The 10,554-nt window shown below is 45.9% G+C and overlaps 1 protein-coding gene across 1 annotated transcript in view; it reads right to left on the bottom strand.

The window, feature by feature from the left end:
- The window catches only part of EXT1 (exostosin glycosyltransferase 1), a 300,239-nt gene that overhangs the window by 288,073 nt on the left and 1,612 nt on the right, over positions 1-10,554 (bottom strand). Inside the window, exon 1 of the mRNA XM_007451678.1 lies at positions 10,435-10,554. This exon is cut by the window's right edge and continues 1,612 nt beyond it. Coding sequence (XP_007451740.1) covers positions 10,435-10,554 — 120 coding nt within the window. The remainder of the gene's footprint in view (positions 1-10,434) is intronic.

Here is a 10,554-nt window from a genome sequence, read left to right as displayed (position 1 = left end):
TCTTTCCCGGAGCCCAGGGCCCAAGTCATTCGGAACACTAGTCGGTCAAGAATAACCAGCAGCACAGGCCCACATGACAATACCAGAAAACTTTACATTTCTCATTAAAGTGTTGATATGTATTATAAAACCCCAGAAATCTGAGTTAGCAACAAATACCAGAACTCTGATGCAAACTCCAAGGATGCAACTACCCCTTGTATCCGGAGCCCTCGGGGAACTTGCTAAGCTTGGTAGATAAGCTTTCAAACGGAGAGCTTATCTTAGGGGGCACCAAAATATTTTTATTTTAACCATAGGGTTCAAAAACGTTATAAAGTTCATTATTTGTTCCTCTACTTTCTTAAACAAAGGCCAGCGTACACAAGAGATGGCTCACGGTCAGCACTGTACCGTGGTATAGTTTATCAAATATTTATAGAAGGTCTGGTTGGTGACAGGCATGGTGTTAGGTGGCGGGACTCAAAGGCACGCTCCTGGGGAGTCCGCAGGACACACTCGGGCTCTGGGCCACCTGCTCTTAAATTGCAGTGCTTCTTTATTTCTTCTGGGTGTTACATTTTATCACTTCCTGGCCTGCTTCCTTCCATTTGGGTTACCAACTGTCCCTTCTTCCCAGCTCTGCCTGCAAGAATCCCTCTCTCTTCAAATTGACTGCTTTGAATCTGCTGTGGGCTGAGAAACCAGATTACCACACTGGTTAGAACTGTCTCTTCTCCAGTAAGATTAAATAAATTCTAGGTGAGAAACACAAGTGATACCCTATAAATCAATCACACTATTGTTTACATGTGTGTGGTCTTCATGACATCAGTTCCAGCTGTGCAGATGCACTACCGATGCCGTGGTGAAGAACACAGGTTTAGAAGTCAGACGGCCCTCGGTTTGTGTCCCAGCTGTGTGCTCTTAGGCAAGTCACTTTTAAAGATTCTCTGAACTTCGTTCTGAATCTCAAATGAGTATCTTCCTGCTAGGGTGGACATACAGATTAAAGAAGATACTGCCCGTTACCCAGCACACAGTACACTCTCAAGAAGCATTAGTTGCTATCGTCACCACCAACCGGGCTCAAATATGTCAGTGCCAACAGGATATGGCTTCAACAGTGCCTGCCACAGACAACTTCCCCTAACCACAGTCCCGTTTCAGGAAGCAACTTTAGGCTGTTCTTTGCAAAAGGATGGCCACCAATTCAATCAAGAATGACAACGTGACAGGGCAGTCTTTCAACTGATGAGGTCACCACCAGACCCAGAGATGTGGCCTGATAGGAATGGCGCTCCCCCGAAGGAGTAAGTATCCCCAGTAAAGCCAATCAGGCTGGTTTCCTCCAGGGCCTGCAGGAGAGAATTCAGGAAAGACTGGCCAGTAGTTGGCCGACACATCCCATGACAGAGGTGCCAGTCTGGGGAGAGATGAAGGTCCAGAGCAGGAAGAAAGGAGCAGACCCAAGTGATTGTGCTGGGTCCTGAGAACTTACTGGAACAGTTCCAGTCCAGTTTTTGTTCCATGTCCCTTCACAATAAATCCTGTGACTTAAGGTGGCCTGAGTGATACTCTGTTCTTTGCAACCTAAGGGCCAGTCGAACCAGCCCATTCATAGGAGGTAGCCTTCCAAAGATCACCCTCAACCGATGCGGCACAGAAATCACTTGCAAAAGCAATAACCTGCATTCCTAGAGCAGTCATCCAGGGAACTTGGGGGATGCAGACTCAAGGCAGTGCCTGAGACCACCCTCCACCTGCTCCCACCTTTGCCCCAGGCCACCTGCAAGCTCCAAGGCCCCATCTAGGTCTTTCCACAGCCCACAGAAATAATGGCTAGCCTTCCAGGGCATCTACCACAATTTTCTGGGGATTAAGTATCAAGAAAGAGGTGAGCAGTTATTTCTGTGGCTTAGTAAAGAGCCAAGTTATGAAACTAAGCAAACGTCTGTGGTTGATTAGAAAATGGCAGGAACACGGTTGTTTTGTTTGTTTGTTTGTTTTTGTTTTTTGCGGTACGCGAGCCTCTCACTGCTGTGGCCTCTCCCGTTGTGGAGCACAGGCTCCGGATGCGCAGGCTCAGCAGCCATGGCTCACGGGCCCAGCCGCTCCATGGCATGTGGGATCCTCCCGGACCGGGGCACGAACCCGTGTCCCCTGCATCAGCAGGCGGACTCTCAACCACTGCGCCACCAGGGAAGCCCCAGGAAGATGGTTTTTAATAAACACCACCACCTTGTAGAGCACATTAGTGTTTACAAGGTTTTGCATTACAAGCAGTTACCCACTCTACCTCCTTTCAATCTTTCAACGACCCTGTGAGGTGTTATGATCCCCACTTACAGATGTGGAAAATGAGGCTGAAAGGTTCAGCACCTAGTCCAGGAATGTGTGTGGGTCAGTGACTTCCCTGGTCCAGGGTCATCGCCCTCTCCTAAAGGGCTTCACAGAAGACAAGAGGGTACACAAAACGAGGAAGTGTTTCTCCACAAATCTCACTGCTGTTCAAAGCAATTACAACGGGAAAGAAAGTCTAACTAGGCGTAAACAGTTTGGTTCACTTTGTTTTCTGTCTTGGTTTTTTGTTTATTTGTTTTTTTTTTTCTTTTTTTTTTTTTTTTGGCCACTCAGCAAGGCTTGTGGGACTTTAGTTCACAGACCAGGGATTGAACCTGGGCCCTTGGCAGTGAAAGCGCCAGGGAATTCCCTCTGTCTTGGTTTTTAAATCACTTAGAATAGTGCCTCATTTGCACTTAGAATCCCAGACCTGACCTGAATGCCCCAGAGGTAAAGCCACTTGTCTCAATTCACCTCCAAAGGACCCCAGACTCAACAGCCAAAGAGAAAAGAGACGAGGGCTTTGAGCAGCTGACACAATTAACTTACAAAACTGACACCTACCCAGGTTAGGCCCACAGATTCTGAGATCCCAGGAGAGGCTCTAGAATGCACGGAGGAAGCGGTCTGCTCAATAAGAGACACACGGAGGTTTCTGGCTCCAGCAAAAATGAAAGACTTCAAAGGGAACGGAGCTGTGGGAGCTTCAAAGACCCCCTCCCCCGCCCACCCCCAGCCTCAGGACCAATTAACACCTACAGATGTTTATCTAAGCAGTCATTTCATGCCTGCTACTTTGCTAAATGGGCGCTCAGACTCACCTCAAAACTTGCTATTCCTCCAAAAGGGACTGCGGGGTTGGGGGTGGGGGGGGTTGTCAAGAGAGAGGAAGTGCTGTGTTTTCTGAGAAACCTTAGTCAAGAAGAAAACAAATCCTCAATACAGTGAAATTCATCACAGACTTACGTATAATAAAAGAAAAGATGGGAAACAAATCTCTAAGAAAATGCAAATCAACTACGGTACAGCCATGAGTTACTAAAAAGAACCGTGCAGCCATTAAAAATCCTACTTTAGGGCTTCCCTGGTGGCGCAGTGGTTGAGAGTCCGCCTGCCGATGCAGGGGACGCGGGTTCGTGCCCCGGTCAGGGAAGATCCCACGTGCAGCGGAGCGGCTGGGCCCGTGAGCCATGGCCGCTGAGCCTGCGCGTCCGGAGCCTGTGCTCCGCAACGGGAGAGGCCACAGCAGTGAGAGGTCCGCGTACCGCAAAAAAAAAAAATCCTACTTTAGTATTTTAATAGGATTTTCCTCTTTAGTAGGAGAGCAAGAAGCTCTGAGATAATGTTAAGAAAAAAGCAACATATGCAAAAATACATTTTAAGTCGGACTTTAACTTCGTAAAACCGACAGACTAGAACGGCCAGGAGTTTGCTTTCTTCACTCCCGGCGGCCCCAGCTCCAACACCTGTGTGTCTGGCACAAACAAGACACTTAAGGAAAATGTGTCAAATTCATTACTTACTATTAATTAAATAATAATTAACATATCTATACAAGGTACTTGGCTATGCAGACATAGAATGACATAATCAATCACAGAGGTGTATATGTGGGTTATAACAGGCCAACTACTGAAGTTTAATAATACTGGTTAGCTCTCATTGTCGGGACTAGAGAAGAAATTTCTTTTCATATTCATCTCTTTTGCATTTTCCTAATTTTCTGCAGAGGCTCTGTACAATTTTTATAATTTTTTTAACCACTGTTTTTCTACAGGGAGCGTCAGGACCTAGGAGCAGTGGTATGCTACACTCCAGAAACCTGGCCCGTTTTGTCAGAACTGGAATCTTCCAGTGGGTCTCCCATTTCTACAGGGTCACACCTTATACCTGGGGTAACGGTCACTCCTGCACCACCTCATGGGTTCACTGACATCTAGTACAGGGCAAACCCTGCAAGGTGCTATCAGGAGGGCAAAGGTCACACATGATTCACTTCCTCACTTTTCTGAGAAGCGCTCTAGGGGAAAATGAAAGGCAGAATCTACATAGTCAAAGTTATAACGTTCCCTGAACGGAAGAGATGAAGGAGTTCGATGCTTAAGTGTCAACTCAGTGCTGTCTTAATCACATCTCTTAGCCAGATTTTTTCCTTGGGAAGCATGTTCATAAAGGAAAGCAGTAGGGGAAAAAAAAGATATGACATTCAAACACCCAAATCACACTAAACTCACTGATACAAAACTGTGAACAGGTAGAAATTGTTTGATTCTTTAAGGTGGTGACATTTTTTAGAGGAAAGAGCTTTGTCTTCGACATCCAAGATGCCTGGTTTGAACACCACCATTTCCTCACCAGATGTGACCGTGGCTCCTAACTTTACCCTCTCGGGGCCTGCACTCCTATCTGTAAAGTGGGGATTTTACACACTGTTGTCGAAAGGCTTAAATGAGCTAATAAAGGCGACTTCAGATAAGACACTGGACAAATATCTTGCAGTTTTGAGGGAGTCCCTGTGCATTAAAGGAACTTGGGCACAGACGGAAGAGCTCTGAAGGAAAACCTATCAGTCATTAAGCTCACGGTGTTCACATCCAAACACGAACACTCTCAGGAGACTGCAGTATCTAGTGGCCGCTGAGCCTGACGGGCTCCCTCCGAAGAGGCTGTGTGGAAATGTGACGGTCATGAGGGAGCAGCAGGCCTCAGAGAAAGTAGAGGAATGGGAACCAGAAAACCTGGACTGTTGCCTCCGTTCAGCTACTTACAAGCTGCGCAGCCTTGACAATCCACCTCACCCGAGCTGGCCTCAGCTTACAAACCTGTAAAATGGCCTGAAGAGACACCTGGCAAGGTGGCTGTGAGCAGCGCAGCCGGGCCCTATCAAGCACAACCTTTGGTATGACCTTAGTGTGCTCAAGGTCATTGTCAGCAAGTGTTTCTATCAGCGGGTTCTGGGGAGGCACATCCACAGGCCTTTGGACAAAGAGAACAAGCACCACCTGAGGGCGTGACAGCCCCCCTTTTGGCCAAGTCAGTGCCACCCAAAGCTGCTGTCACAGTCAGGGGGACCAATGGTGGCTTCCCACTGGTGGGGCCTGCCCAAGTCTTCATAGCAAGCCATCCTCTGAAGGACAAAATCCTACAGGCTCCCAGCTCAGGTCACAGATTCCACTTTCAACCGACATTTTTTGAACTAGACTCAATCAACTTGCAAATGTCCCTAGAAGTAGCCCACGAAACCTCAACCTTTAGGGATTCCTTGTAAATGAGGTTCTCGGGAGCCCTCCAGAAAGCAAGATCAGAGAAGGTGAGAAACTTGGGGACGGGAGGGGCACAGAAAGAATTAGAACCTCAGTGCAAGAAGACACATTGCTAACTTCAAAATTCATCTAGGGCTGGCCCTAGCTTTATTTTAAAACTGCACTTGGGCTTCCCTGGTGGTGCAGTGGTTAAGAATCCTCCTGCCAGTGCAGGGGACACGGGTTCGAGCCCTGGTCCAGGAAGATCCCACATGCCGCGGAGCAACTAAGCCCGTGCACCACAACTATTGAGCCTGCACTCTAGAGCCCGCGAGCCACAACTACTGAAGCCTGCATGCCACAACTACTGAAGCCCACGCGCCACAACTACTGAAGCCCGCGCGCCTAGAGTCTGTGCTGCACAAGAGAAGCCACTGCAATGAGAAGCCGGCTCACCGCAACGAAGAGTAGCCCCCGCTCGCCACAGCTAGAGAAAGCCCACGCACAGCCACGAAGACCCAACGCAGCCAAAAATAAATAAACGGAAAAAAAAAAAAGAGCACATATGTGTGTTTAAAAAAAAAAAAACTGTGCTTATGTGGCTTATTTTAGAAATGCTTTTGTGCTATCATACACCTGTGGGGAAAAAGGTGCTAATGTTTTACATTTAAAACCTGAGAAGCACAATTTCCAACTTTCATTCCTCCAAGGCTCCCTGCTGGATCACAAACTCGCTCAACGTGTCTGGGAATACAGTTCAGAAAAATGGGGAATCAATACATCATCATTTACTTGTGCACATTTTCTTTTTGCTATAAATACATTTGAATTCAGCTTATCATTCAGTGAATTCACAGCCTATTCCCAAAATTCACTGGAGCCAAACTGAAAAGTCCCCAAAACTCCTACTTAGACTAAACAGCACCGGGGACCTCCACCTTAGTTGGCAATGAAAAGAAATATGTAAGCCCTAGAGCAAAAGTTCTTAAGTCTGACGATGCCCTTAGTAGCGGCTGTGTGTCAACCCCTAAAACTAGATGACAAATTATGCATGTATGTGCTTTCTTTTTTCACAAAGTTGGTACAAAGTCTTTATCAGCTTCCAAAATGATTCCAAGAGAAATCCCATAAGAAACACCATCAATAAGGACCTTCCTGTGGCTGGAGAGCTTTCAGGTGTGTCTGTAATTAAAGATGGAATACTGTAGGTCAAGGGGAAAAAGTCAGAGGGCCTGCTTTCTAGGGCTACCCCTGCTACTAAACAGTTTTCTGACCTTAAGCAAATCCCTGTAACAGTCTATCCCTCAGTTTCCACATCTATAAAATGAGGATGTTTGGAAGTTGTATGATCACTTACCTTCAAGACCCTTAAAAACACAAGGACTGTGAGGTACAGCTTCAACAAACACAGGAGAAAGTGTCCAAAAGGCCTGCACAGAATCCTGCCTGTTCCCAGAAGAGCTGCTTAAAATATTCTCCACCGCTTTCCTCAAAGGGGTCCAAGATAGAAGCCACCTCTCATTTCCTTCTTTTTCTTCTATTTCAGAAAGCCAAATATGGAGTTTTACAATAATGCCCTTTGAAGGGATCTGCACTCTGAAGTTCACGCAAAAATACAGTAATTCTGTAAGGGTGCGTAAGAAGCTCAAAAGATGTAAAATAGAATTTCTCTAAAGCCTCATTACAAATCGTGTAATCACTGCAGCAACTTAGTTTAGCCAGTGTCATCTACATCTGTTAATATATGTAACTGATGAAAATTAATTACGGGTGTCATAAAAATGGATGTTTTAATATAATCCTGGAAGTCTGGGTTGAAAATATTGCTCTATTACAAGAGAAAAGTCTTTTCCTTCATTCCATGCAGTTCTTCTATACCATTTAGTAGTAAATGTCTGATTTTCACAAAAGTGAAGTGGAATCAGAAGTCCTCAACTAAACATTTATTGTCACATAAGGCTGAATTTCGCTAAAAGCAACTTTTTTTTTTTTTAGTTGATACCCTTGTACATATTCTATAGTAACCTAACTCGGCCATGATACCATAAATTTTCAATCTAATTATCAGACCCCCTAAGTCCAAATCATAGGCACTTGCTAATAAAGAAAAGAAGTAGATGAAAACTGATCCTGTTTTTATAAGCCATTATCAAATGAACGCTTAGAGAACCCTAAAGCAGTCGAAAACCCATTCCACCAAAGGATAAACTAAGGTTCAAGGTAATGAATCAAAAGTCACACCATGAGACAGTGTGAGAAGTCAGACTTAGATGACTTCTATAGACCTAACTGCAACATCCTCCTCTAAAACCCTGGGAAGAGATTAGCATTTGATTGGAGGGGTTCTGCGTCTGACACACGCACAGCTGACTTACAGAAAACATCAGTATAAGTAGCAAAGTACAATAGTTGTGCTTACTTCAGAGCACAAGACAGGTTGCCTGCTATGTGAGCATTCTCACCACATTTCAGAGCCCATTCATTCTTCATATCTTCCAAAGTCAACGGCAAAGGCAAACATGTTTGCAAGCACCATTTCTCAGAGATAAAGCGTTCAGATAACCCAGTGAGAGGAAGAAGTGAAAACTCCAGGTCAAGCAGGTCGATGAATATAAACGTTCTGCAACACCATCCCGTCCTATGAAACAAGGTTAGAGCTGGAAAGTATGCAAAAGAGGAATGAAGAAAATCCAGAAGGGACTCTGAAGGAAATCCCTGCTCAGGAGAAAGAGGCAACTTGCTTTCCTCACTAAATGCCACTCTTCAGATGAGACTCAGTCCTGAGGGCCTGACCCCTTGTGGTCTTCAAACATAAACCAAAACAAGGGCGTGGGTGTCTGATTTCTTGATGCAACGACAAAGAGGTCAAAAATTAGTGAAATTTAATTAGCAAAAATTAAAGTTTCTTGGAAACCAACCCCTCCTTCCCTTATTGCCAAAAATCTCTAGAAAAACCTTCTGCAGCGAATGTAGACGATTTATTTTGGGACTAGGAGAGTAAAGCAGATATGACTGTTGTATCGGATTGAGGGTGTTTCCCAAATAAACGTATAATTCAAATTTCTGAAGATCTCCCCTCCAGCTCCTTTAGAGGAATGAAGACCATCATGATCCTTCTACAAAATTCGGTGAGACTGCTTTAGAAGACACTGAAAGGTCAGACTTCATCTCGAGTTACTCCACCATAAACCAGACAAAGAAATTCCTCAAAGGCTAGGAGCATTTTTTCTTACAAGCACCCACAGGAATAGGTCAATGTAAATGTCGCGTAAACAAAGCGCTCATTACTAACCACAGTTTGTTTCTTTTGTGAGAAAATTTTAATCCATGGCAACTGCACCCAACATTCACACATAACTGCCCCCAAAGCAGAGGAAAATTTAGATTCATAATTGACCCTACAGCCTCCGGCTCCGCTTATGCTCGAAAAGCAAGAGGTGTTGGGGTTTGGGGAATCCCAGTGTTTGATACTTTCTCCTTCACTGTCTACGATCAAGTGCAGGAGGACTTGAATTTCCCTTCCAGTCACTCCTACAGAGGCCCAAGTGTCTGAGGAAATCCACAGACAACAATCAAACCTTTCATTTCAGGGTCCTTTCCCCACCATGCCCCTTCCTGTTCCAATCAGTTCTGCAAAGCGTTTCCCCTATTCTGCATTTCATGAATCAATTGCAAAATCCGCCAACCTCTGCCAGTTCCTCTTGTACTCAGCTGAGAGGTTCCCCTTCCTGCCTGGGTAGCACAAGGCTGCTCTGGTTTTTAACTGGCGTAACGTGGAAATGCACTGTAGGAGCTCACTAACTCTTTCACAGCCAGACAGAAGTGAGAGAGTCTAGGGCTCCCACCCCATCGACGAGGAAACGGACCCTCCAAGCTCACGTTAAAGCCGATTCGTAGAAACTAGTTTTGACCCCAAGCCCAGTGTGTCAGTTACTGTCACTGGGAAGGAAAAGGAAGAGTGAGAAGGTCTACAAAGTCTCCAACTCAGTTACTTAGCAACTGGACAAAACTTGCTTCACTCCAGAGGGTAAAGAGGCATCTCACAGCGCATTCAGATAGTAACAGTCTCCGATTTACATGCAAATTGATAAAGACAAAAGGGAAAGGAAAATCTAAATTAGCAACTGGAGTTTACAGCAGAGGGGCTGAGGCCCAGATTTTTTAAAAACAGCTTCTCCTAGGGAGGCAGGATATATACATGCCAACAAACACACATGAATGAATGCATGCATGCGTGCATGCATGCATGCAAGCAAGATCACAGGCCCTAACCAGTTTACAGTCTCCCTTCATAAAAGTCAATGCCATCTGGGAGTAGGGAAGAGGCAGGCACAGAAAGTTTAGTAGCTGAAATTAAAGGACTTCCACTGCTAACACAAATTTAAGGTTTGCGGAAAGATGACAATTGAAGGGTGGGAAAATTCCGGGGAAAGCTGCTCCCCCTGCTCGTGAGAAAAGCAAATGAAGCATCAATCTTGGGGTAAGGTCCCTGGACTGTGGGTGGATTCAGAGCCTCTCGAGTCCCTAGACCCTCACAAACACCCTCCTGGATCCACTGGTGAAGTGCAGTTTCCAAACTCGGATCAAACCCACACCCTTCATACAACACACATCACCCTAAAGGTTTTCCAAGCAAGAGGGGAACATGGTCACCTACTTGGCCCAGGAAAGTGCTCCAGGATTTTCCGTTAGCCCGAGGAGCTCAAACTCTGGGTCCTCAGCTCCAAGCTACACACCAGAAGCAGGCTGCTCAGTCCCAGGCTCAGAGCCAAAGGAAGAGGACCCGAGGGGGGGGTCCCCTGCCCCACCCCCATCTCCCAACTTCACACCTGGACCAGGTGGGCTGGGGCCCATCGGCTAAGCCACTTACTTCTCATACTCAGTGTTGTCTCTGTCACAGCGAGAATCCTTGTGCTTTTGCCAGTCTTTGCCATGCTTGCAGGTGGTGAGAAGCACGACGTCTTCCCCGTTATGGACGTGATATAAGGCA

Source organism: Lipotes vexillifer, unplaced genomic scaffold (assembly GCF_000442215.2).
Source record: "Lipotes vexillifer unplaced genomic scaffold, Lipotes_vexillifer_v1.1 scaffold440, whole genome shotgun sequence".
Taxonomy (NCBI): domain Eukaryota; kingdom Metazoa; phylum Chordata; class Mammalia; order Artiodactyla; family Lipotidae; genus Lipotes; species Lipotes vexillifer.
The sequence above is the reverse complement of the archived record's forward strand: the minus strand, read 5'-3'. Positions and strand labels throughout refer to the sequence as shown.